Source organism: Loxodonta africana, chromosome 8 (genome assembly GCF_030014295.1).
Source record: "Loxodonta africana isolate mLoxAfr1 chromosome 8, mLoxAfr1.hap2, whole genome shotgun sequence".
NCBI classification, from domain to species: Eukaryota; Metazoa; Chordata; class Mammalia; order Proboscidea; family Elephantidae; genus Loxodonta; species Loxodonta africana.
In genome coordinates this window covers 96,294,945-96,313,501 of record NC_087349.1, presented here as the reverse complement: position 1 = coordinate 96,313,501, position 18,557 = coordinate 96,294,945, and the positions used below count along the sequence as shown (strand labels likewise).

Below are 18,557 nucleotides of genomic sequence, written 5' to 3'. Positions count from 1 at the left end.
ATCAGCAATGATAACCCTGGTTCCACGTCCTCTTCTGAAACCTGCCTGAATTCCTGGCAGTTCCCTGTCAATACACTGCTGCAGTCATTTTTGAATGATCTTCAGCAAAATTTTGCTTGTGTGTGATATTAATGGTATTGTTCTATAATTTCCACGTTTGGTTGGATCACCTTTCTTGGGAATAGGCATAAATATCTTCCAGTCAGTTAGCCAGGAAGCTGTCTTCCATATTTCTTGGCATAGACGAGTGAGCACCTCCAGTACTGCATCTGTTTGTTGAAATATCTCAATTGATATTCCATCAATTCCTGGAGCTTTGTTTTTCGCCAGTGCCTTCAGAGTGGCTTGGACTTCTTCCTTCAATATCATCGGTTCCTGATCATATGCCACGTCTTGAAATTGTTGAACATCGACTAATTCTTTTTTGGTATAATGACTCTGTGTATTCCTTCCATCTTCTTTTGATGCTTCCTGTGTCGTTTAATATTTTCCCCATGGAATCTTTCATTATTGCAACTTGAGGCTTGAATTTTTTCTTCAGTTCTTTCAGCTTGAGAAACGCCGAGTGTGTTCTTCCCTTTTGGTTTTCCATCTCCAGCTCTTTGCACATGTCATTATAATACTTTGTCTTCTCGAGAGGCCCTTTGAAATCTTCTGTTCAGTTCTTTTACTTCATCAACTCTTCCTTTGGCTTTAGCTGCTCGACGCTCCAGAGCAAGTTTAAGAGTCTCCTCTGACATCCATCTTGTTCTTTTCTTTCTTTCCTGTGTTTTCAATGACCTCTTGCTTTCTTCATGTATGATGTCCTTGATGTCTTTCCACAACTCGTCTGGTCTGCGGTCACTAGTGTTCAATGCATCAAATCTGCTCTTCAGATGGTCTCTAAATTCAGGTGGGATATACTCAAGGTCATATTTTGGCTCTCAAGGACTTGCTCTGATTTTCTTCAGTGTCAGCTTGAACTTACATATGAGCAATTGATGGTCTGTTCCACGGTCGGCCCCTGGCCTTGTTCTGACTGATGATATTGAGCTTTTCCATTGTTTCTTTCCACAGATGTAGTCAATTTGATTTCTGTGTGTTCCATCTGGCGAGGTCCATGTGTATAGTCACCATTTTTATTGGTGAAAGAAGGTATTTGCAATGAAGAAGTCGTTGGTCTTGCAAAATTTTATCATTCAATCTCTGGCATTGTTTCTATCACCAACCACTGATCCTTCTTCTTTGTTTCCAACTTTCGCATTCCAATTGCCAGTAATTATCAATGCATCTTGATTGCATGTTGGATCATTTTTAGACTGTAGCAGCTGATAAAAATCTTCTATTTCTTCATCTTTGGCCCTAGTGGTTGGTGCGTAAATTGGAATAATAGTCGTATTAACTGGTTTTCTTTGTAGGCATATGGATATTATCCTATCACTGACAGTGTTGTACTTCAGGACAGATCTTGAAACATTCTTTTTGACGATGACTGCAACACCATTCGTCTTTGAGTTGTCATTCCCAGCAGAGTAGACTATATGATTGTCCGATTCAAAATGGCGAATACCAGTCCATTTCAGCTCACTAATGCCTAAGATATCAATGTTTATGTGTTCCATTTCATTTTTGATGATTTCCAATTTTTCTAGATTCATACTTCATACATTCCAGGTTCCGATTATTAATGGATGTTTGCAGCTGTTTCTTCTCATTTTGAGTCGTGCCACATCAGCAAATGAAGGTCCCGAAAGCTTTACTCCATCCATGTCATTAAGGTCGACTCTACTTTGAGGAGGCAGCTCTTCTCTAGTTGTCTTTTGAGTGCCTTCCAACCTAGGGGGCTCATCTTCCAGCATTTTATCAGACAACGTTCCGCTGCTATTCATAAGGTTTTCACTGGCTAATGCTTTTCAGAAGTAGACTGCACGGTCCTTCTTCCTAGTCTGTCTTAGTCTGGAAGCTCAGCTGAAACCTGTCCTCCAAGGGTAACCTGCTGGTATTTGAATACCGGTGGCATAGCTTCCAGCATCACAGCAACATGCAAGCCCCCACAGTACAACATATTGACAGACATGTGGGGGAGAAATACCATATGATCCAGCAATCCCACTCCTGGGAATATATCCTAGAGAAATAAAAGCCATCACACGAATAGACATATGCACACACATGTTCATTGCAGCATTATTCACAATAGCAAAAAAATGTAAACAACCTGAGTGCCCATCAACAGATGAATGGATAAAGAAATTCTGGTACATATCCAAAAAAAAAAAAAAAATCCATTGCCATCGAGTTGATACCGCCTCATAGCAACCCTATAGGACAGAGTAGAACTGCCCCCATAGAGTTTCCAGGAAGCACGTGGTGGATTCAAACTGCTGACCTTTTGATTAGTAGCCGTAGCACTTAACCACTATGCCACCAGGGTTTCTATGGTATGCACACACCGGAATACTGTGCAACAATAAAGAATAATTATGAATCTGCTAAGCATCTCACAACATGGATAAATCTGGAGGGCATTACGCTGAGTGAAATAAGTCAATCACAAAAGGACAAATATTATATGAGACCACTGTTATAAACACCCAAGAAAAGGTTTACACACAGAAAAAAAAATCTTTGATTGTTATGAAAGAAAGAAGGGAAAGGTTGGGGAGGGGAAACCACTAACTAGATAATGGGCAAGTGTTAACTTTGGTGAAATGAAAGGCAACATACAAGAGAAGTCAACACAACTTGACAAAGGGAAAGCCATAGAAGCTTCTAGACACATCCAATCACTTTGAGGAACTAAGTTACTGGGCACTGGGGACCGTGGTCTTGGGGGACATCTAGTTAAGTTGGCAAAACATAGTTCATAAAGAAAATGTTCTATACCCAATTTTGATGAATAGCATCTTGGGTATTATAAGCTTATGAGCAGCCATCTAAGATACATGTATTGGTCCCATCACCTTTAGAGCAAAGGAGAATGAAGAAAACCAAAGACAGAGGGAAAATATCAGTCCAAAGGACTAACGGACCACATGAATCACAGCCTCCACCAGCTTGAGCCTAGAAGGTGCCCAGCTACCACCATCCATTGCTCTGACAGGGATCACAATAGAGGGTTCGAGACAGAGCGGGAGAAAAATGTGGAACAAAATTCAAAAGACTTACTGGCCTGACAGAGACTGGAGGAGCCCTGAGACGAAGGCCTCCAGACACCCTTCTAACTTGATACAGAAGCCACTCCCTAAGTCCACCTTTCAGCCAAAGATTAGACAGGCCTATAAAATAAACAATAATACATGTAAGGAACACCCTTCTTCGTTTACAAGACCAAATGTGCAACACCTGCCCAAAAGCAAAGACAAGAAGGCAGGAAGGGACAGAAAACCTGGAGGAATAAACATGGAGAACCCAGGGTGTAAAGGGAAAGGGGGAGAGTGCTGACACATTGCAGAGATTGCAACCTATGTCACAAAACAATTTGTGTGTACATATTTGAATAAGAAACTAATTTGCACTGTAAACTTTCACTTAAAACACAATAAAATTAAAAAAAAAAATACTGTTCCTAAACGTTAATTTTTTTAAATTCTGATTTACACACCAATGTTGCCATCTTCTGGTTATATAGTTTCATTGCATTTTTTTGGTAAAAGAAATGCCAAATGCTTTACTGAAAGATAAAAAATAGAATCAACTCAATGGCAAAGGGTTTGGTTTGGATTTTATATATGACGGGGCTATAAATATGTGGTAATGAAAATAATTTGTTAAATCATGGGATATCTCCATTTCAAAGATGATGAGACAACGAGAATATATTTCATTATATATGGTTGCCATGAGTCAGAACTGACTCAATGGCAAAAAATTTTATTTCAGTTGTCACTTCATCATAGAATAAGCATCACTTTTGTTGGTTTAGGAGCCCTGGTGGCACAGTGCTTAAGAGCTATGGTTGCTAACCAAAAAGTCAGCAGTTCAAATCCACCAGCTGATCCTCCAAAACCCTATGGGGAAGTTCTATTATGTTCTATAGGGTCGCTATGAGTTGGAATTGACTTGATGGCAAAGGGTTTGGTTGTTTTTGGTATGTTGGTCTAAGCATGCAGCTAAAATGTAATCCACATAACAATCTGTTTAAAATACCTAGGTCAAAATAATTAATCCTTGTTAAAGAAGCTATAATTAAAAAAGTGAAATCACGCCATGATTCTATTCAACTGTAAGGAAGAAAATGCCATATTTTTCCTCTCATACACAAATCTACTCTTTTCTTTATTAAAAGAACACATTTATTTAGGCCGCTCTCTCTGTCGCCCAGTTCATTGATGAAAGTGGTACTCCTATTAGTGTTCATTGGTAGAACTAACATACACTTGGTGAAAAAGAATACAGGTAAGTAAAACAGTAATTAGAATAACATTCATAGTTAACACTCAGGAAGGTCTATCTACTAGAGTAAGAAAAAGGAACATTCATTTATTGAGCACCGATGATGTTTTAGGTGTTTTGCAAGCATTACCTCATCTAATCATAGCAATCATCTAGTAAGACGGATATAACTTTCCTTATTTTTTGGATGGGAAATTAGTCCTAGAATAGCTAAATTACTAGCTCAAAATCACACACTGGTAATCTTCCTATATGAATCCTCTGTGTAAAGGACTTAGTGTCTCACACATCATTATTATCTTTGTTTCCTATAGGGTTGCTATGAGTCGGAATTGACTCGATGGCACTGGGTTTGGTTTTTGGTATATATCTCAAGCATGTAATATATCCTTCTTTTTTCCATTAACATTGCATCATGAATATTTCCCTGTATTAAATATTCACTGAAAATATGGCTTTAGTGTCTGTAATGCTCCATTATAAGTGTTCTATAGTTTATTGTTTGACAGTGAGGTTACTCCTATTTTTTTCACTGATATAAATAATAGCACAATTAACAAACCTATAAAAAGATTAACTTTTAAACGGGAAAAATGACTAGCTTTGTACTCTCAAGGGCTAGACCAAGGGTAAGGGCATGTTTTAAAAAGGTGCTTTTTTTTTTGAGTTGGCATATTTATTAATTTTTTTTATCAACCACCTATAAACACCTTGTATTTTAAACTCAGTATTGGACAGATGGAGCCCTGGTGTCACGGTGGTTAGCATTCGGCTACTAACCAAAAGTTTGGCGGTTCAGATCCACCAGCTGATTCTTGGAAATCCTGTGGAGCAGTTCTACTCTGTTCTATAGGGTCACTATGAGTCAGAATCGACTCAGCAATAGGCTTGGTTTGGTATTTGGTATTGGACAAATACAATTTACTGTTAAAACTTGGTCAAATTACTATCTCTCTGATCCTCAGTTTCCAAGTTTGTACATAGTTATTGTGTGAATTAAATGAGAAATAATTTTAAGCACCAAACACAGTTCCAGGAAAGGTAGTAAATGCTCCTTTAAAAAAAAAAGCTTACAAATGAACAGTACCAGCACTTAAATAAGTGACAAGATGAATAGAACTGTCTGTAGGTGCTTTAGACCTTCAGAGAAAGAAGGGGGGATTAATTAATTAGGGTTGGAGAAATGGGCTGGTGCTAAGAAGTCATATAACTCAGAGGGCCAGGGAGAAAAGGAAGCTAGATGGCTTTTCAGTAGGTTTTTTTTTTGGACAAAGAGATAGTTGGGAAGTCTCCTGCTGTACTTGGAACGACTGCAATGGAGGCTGTGTGTCAGGGAAACTGGGAAATTAAAGTTGAAAAGGTAGCTTGGATTACATTACTGAAGGCGTTGATTAGCAAGCCAAGATGTTCACACTTAATCTGTGGACTATGGGGAGCTATGAACATTTATGAGTATTTATTTATTTATTTGGTATCAGGAAAATTAACCTGGCCACAAATGAGCCATAGATTGGGGGAGAGGACAGGAATTAGGGAGTTCAATCTGATCCATAAAAAAAATGGACATGAGTGAAGCATTGTGGCCTCCAGCGGTAATGTTGCTGTGCCGTAGTGTATGGGTGTATAGAGACTGTGGGGCTAAGAGCTCCCCTCTTGGCTGGTCCTGGGTGGTGACAGCGTTGAGCACTAAGCGTGAAGAATTCTGAAGAGTCTTGCTGAAACAGGTGCGTTTTCTTTCAAGAACAGATTAGCAGGCGCTGTCTTGGAAAGGGACACCACGCTATCACAGGAGGCACAGAAGGCGTCAGCCTAAGGCTCCCACCCCCCTCTGCCACATGCTGTCCTGTGGCCTCGGGACATTCCCTCCGTTTCGCTGAACCTCGGGTGCCTCAGCGATGAGACCCGGCGTTGAATGCTCAACGCAGTGTTCGCAGGAGGCGAGAAGTGTTCGCAAAGTGCCAGGTGCGCCGAAAGTTTCTCCTTCTATGGTTATATTTCTGCTAACTAGGATTTCTTCCCTCTTTTGATAACTTCCAGACACGCTACTATATGCTAAGGGTAAGCCTGAACTCTAAGAAAGACATTACACTGAGGACAGTTCCTCAGGCTGGACCGCCAGCACCTGAGCGGCCAAAGCTGTGTAGAGCGCGACGCAGGAGATTGCACCTGGGGAACGGGAGGCTACCGCGCAGGGGACTATGGGACGGGATGCTGAGGTGCGGCCGGCGCGCAGGGGAGGACGGGAGGGGCGGTGCGCTTGGGGCAAGGGGCGGCCTAGACCGCACGCCACCCCCCCCACCGCGTTTCGCGGTCGCCATGACGACCGGGGAGCCGGCAACGGCGGCGGCGACGAGTCGTTGAGGCTGTGCCGGAGCTAGGCCGCGCTGGACGTCGTCCGCGCTTTGTTGGGCCGGCCGGGGAGAGTGACCCAGCGCCTTCCGAACAGGGACTATGAGAAAATGGTTGGGCAAACGAGAAGTAAGCTCAAAGAAGCGGCTCTCGAGCCGTTTCAGTCTTCTCGCTCCGCGCAGTCTAAGCGGCGGCGCCGGGCCACCACCGGAGCTGGGAAACCGGAGGTGGAGGAGGAGCCGCAGGAGGAGGTGGAAAAGCAGGGCCTGCCTCGGCAGCTTTCGCCCTTAGGCGGCGGGAGCTTGCTAGGGGGCGCCCGGGAGTACTTGTCGCGGAGGACCCGAAAGCCGAAGCCAAATTGCATTCAGCTAGAAGTGGGTGCAAGGACCCTTCTACTGGGCCGCTTCCAATTCCTCCATAATTTCCTGGATCAGCTCCGCGAAAAGGTGCAAAAGTTGCAGATGCATAAATTCTCGAGCAAGACCAGCATGAGCATAGGTGAGCAGAGTGGAGTGGGGACAGCCCTTGCACGGAGCCCCGACGGCGCTGGGGACCAGACATCCTCCCCAGGGCACAGAGAAGCAAGATCCGGGGTCGGAAGGACCCGCAGGCTCTTCCCTCTGAGCCCAAGATTTGAAGTAGTTTTGGTGAGCCTGGAAGGAGATCAGTCCAACAAGCAAGTGTTTGTAGGTGCCTGCACACTAACAACGAAGCCCGATCTCTGAATAATCGCAGACAATTCGCAGTCCCCTTAGTCTTTGTTTTAAAAGCTTTTGCCGAGTTTTCTGGCATAGTGGTCACCCCTTTATCATCAACAAAACGTCATCTTATATAAGGTATTCAGTTATCCCAGTTTTTCTAAATGATAAGCTAGCCCTTGGGGGACGGACATCATATTCCTCTGCACTTTAAGATAAAAAGTATTTTAAAGATTTAGTTGAGATTATTTATAATGAGAGTAAAGACGAAGTAGACAATACATTGCCCCGTGCTGGTATCCATTTATTTCCATATTGTTGTGCAGCTTCAGTGCCTAAACTTAGGGAAATTTTCTGCCTTGTTTAAGCATCTGTAAGATTTTTCTTCCATTTACATCCCTCACTTTCTGTAGTTCAAGAGGTAACTTAAGTTTTGTTGCTGTTTAAATAAACAGATAAATGTTTGCCAAAGTAACCAAGGAAACCCTGGTGGCTTAGTGCTTAAGTGCTATGGCTGCTAATCAAAAGGTCGGCAGTTCGAATCCACCAGGCACTCCTTGGAAATGCTATGGGGCAGTTCTGACCTGTCCTATAAGGTCGCTGTGAATTGGAATCCACTCGACAGCAATGGGTTTGGTTTTTTTTTCTTTAACCTAACCAAACTTGTTGCCCTCAAATCGATTCAGACTCATAGCAGCCTTGTAATTTGTCCACCCTAACTTTGCTGATGTTAAAGGAGAATGAGTTTCCACACTTGAAGTGTTAAAAATACTTGAATAACAGATGGAAGTTCATATTTAGATATTATCAGATGTCTAATTATGCCAACAGATACATCCCACATCTAGAAACAGTCTGGCCTTGGAAGCCAAGCCGTTTTGCCATCCCAAACACAAGAACCCAAGCACTCATGTCTGGCACATTGAAGGCACTCAGTGAATGTTGGATGAAATAATGACGGACTCTGTTAAGTGCTACGGAAGCTAAGATAAGGGAATTAATACCTTAGGATGGAAAGTGGGAAATAGATCAAAGAAGACTTTTGAGAAAAGGTGGGATTTGAATTGTGACTAAGATTTGCATGTATGGAGCAGAGAACAAGAAATATTAGAGGCTAATAGAACAGCATGATCAAAGTAAGAAAATATGAATGCAAGGTTAGGCTGAAAGGAAGGGTACAAAAAAGAAGAGAAAGTAGGAAGTAAGTTGAGAAGGTTTTTTGGGAGAGTCTGAAGGGTCTGATTCAAAGTTAGGTTTAAGACATTTGAACTTCATTCTGTAGATGGTAGGAAAGCACTGAATGTTTTTTTTAATTGAAAAAGATTTTCTAATGAAGTGAAAGTCACACAACAAAACTGACCATTTTAAAATTAGTGACATTTAGTACATTCACAGTGTTGACACTGGGTGATTTTTAAATAGAGTGACGAGTGCTTCAGAAAAGTTAACTTTGTAGCAGTGTGTCAGATGGACTGGAGATGGAGTAAGAAAGGAAGCAGAAATAATAGTTGGAAAGTAGTTAAGAGAATCCGGTCAGTAACTAATAATGATTTTAATGAGGGTTTTTCTTTTTTAGCAGCATTAGGAAGGAAGAGGTAAGGACAGATGTGAGAGTTAATGGAGGCAGGTTGACAGGACTGGATGGGTGGTGGGGTAGCAGGGAAGCAGGGACTCTGGAGTGCCAAAGAAGATGGTGCAGCTTTAATCTGAGTCACTGGAAGAAGTCATGGTGATGCCCATAGAAAACAGATGAGATAAGAGAAAAAAATGAGTGTGTTTTTAGAGGAGGCCTAAGATTACTTTTGGGTGTATGATTTTGAGGTATTTTTTTTTTTTATGGGACATAGAAGGTCATGTCATATGCATAATGCAGGAGGTTAATGAGTTTTCCTCCAATCCTGATGCCCTGTTCTTCTTCATATAGTCCAGCTTCTTGGATTATTTCCTCAGTTTACAGATTGAGTAAGTGTGGTGAAAGGATACAACTCTGATGCACACCTTTCCTGACTTTAAACTGTGCAGTATCCCCTTGTTCTGTTGGAATGAATGCCTCTTGATCCATGTACAGATTCCTCATGAGCGCAATTAAGTGTTCCGGAATTCCCATTCTCTGCAACGTAATCCATAATTTGCTATCGTCCACACAGTAGAATGCCTTTGCATAGTCAATAAAACACAGGTAAACATCCTTCTGGTATTCTCTGCTTTCAGCCAGGGTCCATCTGACATCAGCAGTGATATCCCTGGATCCACGTCTGTCATGGGTTGAATTATGTCCCCCCAAAAATGTGTGTATCAACTTGATTAGGCCATAATTCCCAGTATTGTGTGGCTGTCCTCCATTTTGTGATTGTAGTTTTATGTTGAGAGGATTAGGGTGGAATTGTAATACCACCCTTACTCAGGTCACCTCCCTGATCCAGGGTAAAGGGAGTTTCCCTGGGGTGTAGCCTGTACCACCTTTTATCTCTCAAGAGATAAAAGGAAAGGGAAGCAAGCAGAGAGTTGGGGACCTCATACCACCAAGAAAGCAGCACCGGGAGCAGAGCGTGCCCTTTGGACCTGGGGTCCTTGTGTCTGAGAAGCTCCTCGACCGTGGAAAGATTGAGCACACAGACCTTCCTCCAGAGCTGACAAAGGGAGAAAGCCGTCCCCTGGAGCTGACACATTGAATTTGGACTTTTAGCCTATCTTACTGTGAGGAAATAAATTTCTCTTTGTTAAGCCATCCACTTGTGATATTTCTGTCATGGCCTGATTCCTCTCCCGATTCTGGCCTGAACTTCTGGCAGTTCTCTGTCGATACACTGCTGCAGTTGCTTTGGAATGATCTTCAGTAAAATTTTGCTGGCATGTGATATTACTGATATTGTTCAATAATTTCCACATTCGGTTGGATCACCTTTCTTGGGAATAGGCATAAATATGGATCTCTTCCAGTCAGCTGGCCAGGTAGCCATCTTCCAGATTTCTGGACATAGACGAGTGAGCACTTCCAGCGCTGCATCCAGTTGTTGAAACGTCTCAATTAGTATTCTGTCAATTCCTAGAGCTTTGTTTTTCACCAATGCCTTCAGTGCAGCTTGGACTTCTTTCACTACCATTGGTTCTTGATCATAGGTTATCTCCTGAAATGGTTGAATGGCGACCAATTTTTTTGGTATAGTGATTCTGTGTATTCCTTCCATCTTCTTTTGATGCTTCCTGCATCGTTTAAAATTTTCCCCATAGAATCCTTCAGTATCGCAACTTGAGGCTTGAATTTTTTGTTTAGTTCTTCCAGATTGAGGAATGCTGAGTGAGTTTGTCCCTTTTGGTTTTCTATCTCCACGTGTTTGCACATGTTATCATAATATTTTACTTTGTCTTTTTGAGCTGCCCTTTGACCACAGCCTTCAGTATGGATTACACCTCAACATAAAGGAGACAAAAATCCTCACAACTGGACCAATAAGCAACATTAGGATGAATGGAGGAAAGATTGAGGTTGTCACAGGAGGCAAGGCCAAGATGGCGGAGTAGTCAACGCTTCCAGTGGTCTCTCTTACAAAAAAAAAGTGAAAAAACAAGTGAATCGATTATGTATATGACAAGCTAGGAACCCTGAACATCAAAGGCAAAGTTAAGAAAGAGGACTGAGTGACGGGGGAGGGAGAGATGGTGCAGATGCAGCGAGGAGTTTCCAGACCTGATTCAGTGGGAATCGGTGCCCCTCAGCCCTGATTCTCTGGCGCAACTGTGGCAGAGCTGGCGGTCGCATTCGGGATGCAGTTACTTCAGCGAAAGAAGACAAGCGAAATGGTGCAGCCCTGATCCCCTGACGCGACTAAGCAGGGCCAAGCCAGCGGCACAGAATCTACACATGCCTCCAGATTCAGCAAAAAAAAACAAAAAACAAAAAACAGCGCTTTTTGCACAAGATAAGTGATTTCGTCTAAACTACCATGCAGATCTAATATCTCCTCCTTTTGAAAGAATTTTCTCCCTTCTATCTGATCCCTCCTCCCTCTGCCCCGCGCTGGCTTCACTGACAGTCGATTTCCCTGGGCTTGAGATAGGTTCTGCTGTGCTTCCTGAGCCATTCACCTGGCCTTGGAAAAGAAACAAATTACAGACTTTGAATGTCTTTCACCCCTGCATGGACTCAGGTGGCCCCATTTCAGCAGCTAGGATCTCGTTATATTTGCAAGGGTGTATGTGCCTGAGGTCTGACTTTACCTGTTTCAGCTGTGTGGTGGAGAGGTGGGTTTTTGATTTTTGATACTGCTCTGCTTGTTAAACAGGATCCTTACCTACCCATATCAGGGGCCTGAGGACTGGTGGTTCCACCCATGCCACCTAGCCACCAGCAACAGGGGTCCAAGGATAAGTGGTTTCTCCCAGTCCTTTCAGCTAAAAGCATTGGGTGCCTATGGTAAGCTGCAGAGCCCAACCCCCGTGTGCTCTAGAGAACAGGGATGCACCTTCCTCACAGACACTTGGGAGAAGGTTTTCAGCCCCCTGCTTTGCTCAAGAGTGTGACTCCCTGCTATAACCAGAAACCTGTGCATACATCAATCACCACTGCTCCTCTAAGATCATAGGTGAGTGCCTGCACCACACACGTGATGACCGACTGCCTGGACACCTGAGCTGAATCTATACAAGAATAGTGAATGGACTCCTAGGCTCATATACCTGATAACAGCTCTAGCCATCTGGTGACAGGATACTAGTGCTTCAGAGGTTCCAGTAATCAAGTTAGCTCACTCAAGTAGCCTATTTGGGTATATCAAAACAAAAGCAAGAACCTAGGGCACAGTGGGCAAACATAAATTAATACAATAATTTATAGATGGTTCGGAGACAATAGTCAATATCAAATCAGATAAAGAAGCAGACCACGATCACTTCAACAAACTCCAAAAACAAAGAATCAAGAAATCTTCTGGATGAAGGCTGTATTCCTGGAATTATCAGGTGTAGAATACAAAAGATTAACTTACAGAACTTTTCAAGAAATCAGGAAGGAGATCAGGCACAATGCAGAGCAAGCCAAGGAGCACACAGATAAAGCAACCGAGAAAATTAAGAAGGCTATTCAAGAACATAATGAAAAATTTAATAAGCTGCAAGAATCTGTAGAGAGCCAGCAATCAGAAATTCATAAGATTAACAATAAAATTTCAGAATAGACAACTCAGTAGAAAGTCAGTGGAGCAGAATTGAGGAAACGGAAGTGAGAATTAGCAAGACTGAAGATAAAACACGTGGCAACAATAAGTTCAAAGAAAAATCAGATAAAAAAATTAAAAAAATGAAGAAGCTCTAAGAATTACGTGGAACTCTATCAAGGGAAATAACGTATGAGTGACTGGAGTACCTGAACAGGGAGGGAAAACAGAAAATACAGAGAGAATTGTTGAAGATTTGTTGGCAGAAAACTTCCCTGAGATGCTGAAAGATGAGAAGATCTCTATCCAGGATACTCATTGAACCCCATACAAAGTAGAGCCCAAAAGAACGACACCTAGACATACTATAATCAAACTTGCCAAAACTAAAGATAAAGAAAATTTTAAGAGCATTTTTAGGGATAAATGAAAAGTCACCTACAAAGGAGAGTCGATAAGAATAAGCTCAGACTACTCAGCAGAAACCATGCAGGTAAGAAGGCAATGGGATGACATATATAAAGCCTTGAAGGGGAAAAAAAATGCCAGCCAAGAATGATAATATACAGCAAAACTGTCTCTCAAATAGGACAGTTCCAGATAAACAGAAGTTTAGGGAATTTGCAAAACCAAACCAGAAGTACTAAATACTAAAAAGAGTTTTCCGGTTAGAAAAATCAGTAACATCAAATAACAACCCAAAACTAGAATACAGGACAGGAAAACCAGGTATCAACCCTGATAGAGAAAGCACAAAAATAGATCAAGGTAAAAAAAAAAAAAAAGATGCTTAAAGCAGGGAAACAGCTATATTATGTAAAAGATGACAACGTTGAATCAATAAAGAGGGACTAAATAAAGTAGTCATAGATCTTTCAATTGGAGAGGAAGGGAAGGTGATATAGGAAGATAAAATTTTGGTTTAAACTTAGAAATATAGGGGTAAATAATAAAATAACCACAAAGGAGACTAAGAATCCTACACATCAAAATAAGATATAAGAAAAACATACTCAGCGAAAACAAAATCAACAGCAATGAAAAAAAGGAAAACACAATTTATAAAGAAAAATTAGCACAAAAAAGGGAAAAAAGAAACCATCAACAACATACAAAAAAAGATCAAAATGACAGCACTAAACTCACCCCATCCATAATTACACTGTATGTAAATAGACTAAATGCACCAATAGAGAGTTGCAGAATGGATTTAAAAAAAAAAAAACACGACCCGTCTATATGCTGCCTATAAGAGACACACCTTAGAGACATAAACTAAAACTCAAAGGATGGAAAAAATACATCAAGCAAGCAACAATTAAAAAAGTGCAAGAGTGGCAATACTAATTTCTGATGAAACAGACTTCAAAGTTAAATTCACCACAAAGGATAAGGAAGGACACTATGTAGTGATTAAAGGGATAATATACCAGGTGGTTATTACCATATTAAATATTTATGCAGGGCTTCAAGATACGTAAAACAAATTCTAACAGTGTTGAAAAGTGAGGTAGACAGCTTCATGATAATAGACTTCAACACACCGCTTTCAGTGAAGGACAGAATATCCAGAAAGAAGCTCAGTAAAGACACGGAAGCTCTAAATGTCATAATCAACCAACCTGACGTCATAGACATATACAGAACACTCCGCCCAACAGCAGACAAGTATACTTTCTTTTCCAGTGCACATGGAACATTCTCTAGACTACATATTAGGCCATAAAACAAGTCTTAACAGAATCCAAAATACTGAAATATTACAAAGCATCTTCTCTGACCATAAAGCCATAAAACTAGAAATCAACAGTAGAAAAAATGGAAGAGAAATCAAACACATGGAAACTGAACAACACCTTGCTCACAAATGATTGGATTATAGAAGAAATTAAGGATGGAATAAATTCATAGAATCCAATGAGAATGAAAACATTTCCTATGAGAACCTTTGGGACACAGCTAAAGCAGTACTCAAAGGTCAATTTATATAATAAGTGCACACATCCAAAAAGAAGAAAGGACCAAAATCAAAGAATTATCCCTACAGATTGAACAAATAGAATAGAGCAACAAAAGAAACCCTCAGGCACCAAAAGAAAGTAATAAAAATTAGAGCAAAATTAAATGAAATCAAGAACAGAAAAACAATTCAAAGAGTTAACAACACCAAAAGCTGGTTCTTTGAAAAGATTAACAAAATCGATAAACCGTTGGCCAGACTGACAAAAGAAAAACAGGAGATGAAGCAAATAACTGGAATAAGAAATGAGATGGGCAATATCACAACAGACCCAACTGAAGTTAAAAGAATCATAACAAAATACTATGAAAAATTGTACTCTAACAAATTTGAAAGCCTAGAAGAAATGGACAAATTTCTAGAAATGTCCTACCTACCTAAATTAACACAAACAGAGGTAGAACAACTAAATAAACCCATAATAAAAGAAGAGATTTAAAAGGTAGTTAAAAAACTCCCAACAACAACAACCAAAAAAAGCCTTGGCTCTGACAGCTTCACTGGAGAATTCTACCAAACAAGAGATAACACCATTACTACTAAAGGTATTTCAGAGCATAGAAAAGGATGAAATACTTTGAAACTCATTCTATGAAGCCAGCATTTCCCTGATATCAAAACCAGGTAAAAACACCACAAAAAAGAGAACTACAGACCTTTATTCCTCATGAACTCGGATTCAAAAATCCACAACAAAATTCTAACCAATGGAATTCAACAACATATCAAAAGAAAAAAAAAAATTCACCACGACCAAGTGAGATTCATACCAGGTACAGCATTAAAAAAACAATCAAAGTAATCCATGTAAATAAAACAAAAGAGAAGAACCACATGATCTTATCAATTGATGTAGAAAAGGCATTTGGCAAAGTCCAACACCCATTCCTGATAAAAACTCAGCAAAATAGGAATAGAAGGAAAATTCCTCAACATATTAAAGGGCGTTTGTACAAAGCCAACAACCAACATCATACCAAATGGAGAGAGTTTGAAAGCATTCCTCTTGAGAACGGGAGCCAGACAAGGATGCCCTTTATCACCACTCTTATTCAACATTGTGCTGGAGGTCCTAGCCAGAGCAGTTACGCTAGATGAAGAAATAAACGGCATCCAAATTGGGAAAGAACAAGTAAAAATATCTCTATTTGCAGATGCTGTGATCTTATACACAGAAAAAACTAAAGAATTCTCAAGAAAGCTACTGAAACTAATAGGACAGTTTAGCAGAGTATCAGGATACAAGATAAACATACATGAATCAGTTGGATTCCTCTATACCAACAAAGAGAACGTCAAAGAGGAAATCACCAAATCAATACCATTTACAATAGCCCCCTAAAAGATAAAGTACTTAGGAATAACTCTTAACAGAGACTTAAAAGACAAAAACTACAAGACAGCACTGCAAGAAACCAAAAGAGACCTACATAAGTGGAAAAACATACCTTGCTGATGGATAGGAAGATTCAACATTGTAAAAATGTCTATTCTACCAAAAGCAGTCCATAGATACGATGCAATTCTGACCCAAATTCCAGTGACATTTTTTAATGAGATGGAGAAACAAATCACCAACTTCACATGGAAGGGAAAGAGGCCCCAGATAAGTAAAGCATTACTGGAAAAGAAGAACAGAGTGGGAGGCCTCACACTACCTGATTTTAGAACCTATTATATACTGCCACAGTAGTAACAACAGCCTGGTACTGGTACAATAACAGATACAATGACCAGTGGAACAAAATTGAGAATCCAGACATAAATCCATCCACATATGAGCAGGTGACATTTGACAAAGGCCCAAAGTCAGTTAAATGGGGAAAAGATGGTCTGTTTAACAAATGGTGGTGGCATAACTGGATATCTATTTACAAAACAATGAAACAAGACCCATACCTCACTCCATGCACAAAAACTAACTCAAAATGGATCAAAGAACTAAGTGTAAAATCTAAAACGATAAAGATCATGGAATAAAAAATAGGGACAACACTAGGATCCCTAATACATGGCATAAACAGTATACAAAACATTACTAACAACATACAAACACCAGAAGAGAAACTAGATAAATGGGAGCTCCTAAAAATCAAACACCTATGCTCATGGTTTTATGCTCATCCAAAAAAAAAAAAAAAAAATCATCAGAAGACTTCACCAAAAGAGTAAAAAGATTACCTACAGACTGGGAAAAAGTTTTTAGCTATGACATTTCCAATCAGCATCTGATCTCTAAAATTTATATGATTCTGCAAAAACTCAACAACAAAAAGACAGTTGTTGAGTTTGCCCAATTAAAAAATGTTGCCCAATTAAAAAATGGGCAAAGGATATGAACAGGCACTTCACTAAAGAAGACATTCAGGAATGTAACAGATACAGGAGGAAATGCTCATCATCATTAGCCATTTGAGAAATGCAAATCAAAACTACAATGAGATACCATCTCACTCCAACAAGCTGGCATTAATCCAAAAAACATAAAATAATAAATGTCGGAGAGGTTGTGGAGAGACTGGTACACTTACACACTGCCGGTAGGAAAGTACAATGGTACAACCACTTTGGAAATTTATTTGGCACTTCCTTAAAAAGGTAGAAATAGAACTACCATAGGATCCAGCAGTTCCACTCCTTGGAATATATCCTAGAGAAATAAGAGTCTTCACATGAGCAGATACATGCACACCCATATTCATTGCAGCACTGTTTACAATAGCAAAACGATGGAAGCAACCAAGGTGCCCATCAGTGGATGAATGGATAAATAAATTATGGTATATTCACATAATGGATTACTATGCAATGATTAAGAACAATGATGAATCTGTGAGAGATTTCATAACATGGAGGAATCTGGAAGGTATTATGCTGAGTGAAATTAGTTGGAAAAGGACAAATACTGTATGAGACCACTAATATAAGAACTCTAGAATAAGTTTAAACACAGAAGAAAATATTCTTTGATGGTTATGAGGGTGAGGGGTATTCACTAACTAGATAGTAGACAAGAATTATTTTAGGTGAAGGAAAAGACAACACAATACAGGGGAAGTCAGCACAACTGGACTACACCAAAAGTAAAGAAGTTTCCTGAATAAAACCAAACACTTTGAAGGCAAGAGTAGCAGGGATGGGGGGTCTGGGGACCGTGATTTCAGGGACATCTGGGTCAACTGGCATAACAAAATGTATTAAGAAAACATTTTGCATCCCACTTCGGTGAGAGGCATCTGGGGTCTTAAAAGCTAGCAAGCACCTCTGAGATGCATCAGTTGGTCTCAACCCACCTGGAGCAAGGAGAATGAAGAACACCAAAGACATATGGTAAAGATGACTCCAAGAAACAGAAAGGGCCACATAAACTAGAGACTCAATCAGCCTGAGACCAGAAGAACTAGATGGTGCCCAGCTACCACCCATCACTGCACTGACAGGGAACACAACAGAGAATCCCTGATGGAGCAGGAGAACAATGGGATGCTGATCTCAAATTCTCATAAAAAGACCAGGTGTAATGGTCAGACTGAGACTAGAGGGACCCTGGAGGTCATGGTCCCCAGACCCTTTGTTAGCCCAAGATTGGAACCATTCCCAAAGTCAACTCTCCAGACAGGGATTGGACTGGACTATAAAACAGATGATACTGGTGAGGGCTGAGCTTCTTGGCTCAAGTAGACACATGAGACTATGTGGGCAACTCCTGTCTGGAGGTGAGGTGAGAAGGAAGATGGGGGCAGGAACTGGTTGAATGGGCACAGGGAATACAGGGAGAGGAGGAATGTGCTCTCTCATTAGAAAGAGAGCAGCTAGGAGTACATAGCAAGCCTGAAACAGCAATGGCACTAAGGAGGGTTTAGCATTAACTCTACATGATACCCCATTCGCCTGCAGATTGTTGATCCCACACAAGAGTATTTAATCCCATGGGCTAAACTAAGTGCCCAGCAAGATGCAGGA

At 40.6% G+C, this 18,557-nt stretch overlaps 1 protein-coding gene across 1 annotated transcript in view; it reads left to right on the top strand.

Annotated features, from left to right (window-relative positions):
• Positions 1–6,833: 6,833 nt before the first annotated feature.
• Positions 6,834–18,557, top strand: part of DPY19L2 (dpy-19 like 2) — a 122,788-nt gene continuing 111,064 nt past the window's right edge. Inside the window, exon 1 of the mRNA XM_064290136.1 lies at positions 6,834–7,221. Coding sequence (XP_064146206.1) covers positions 6,834–7,221 — 388 coding nt within the window. The remainder of the gene's footprint in view (positions 7,222–18,557) is intronic.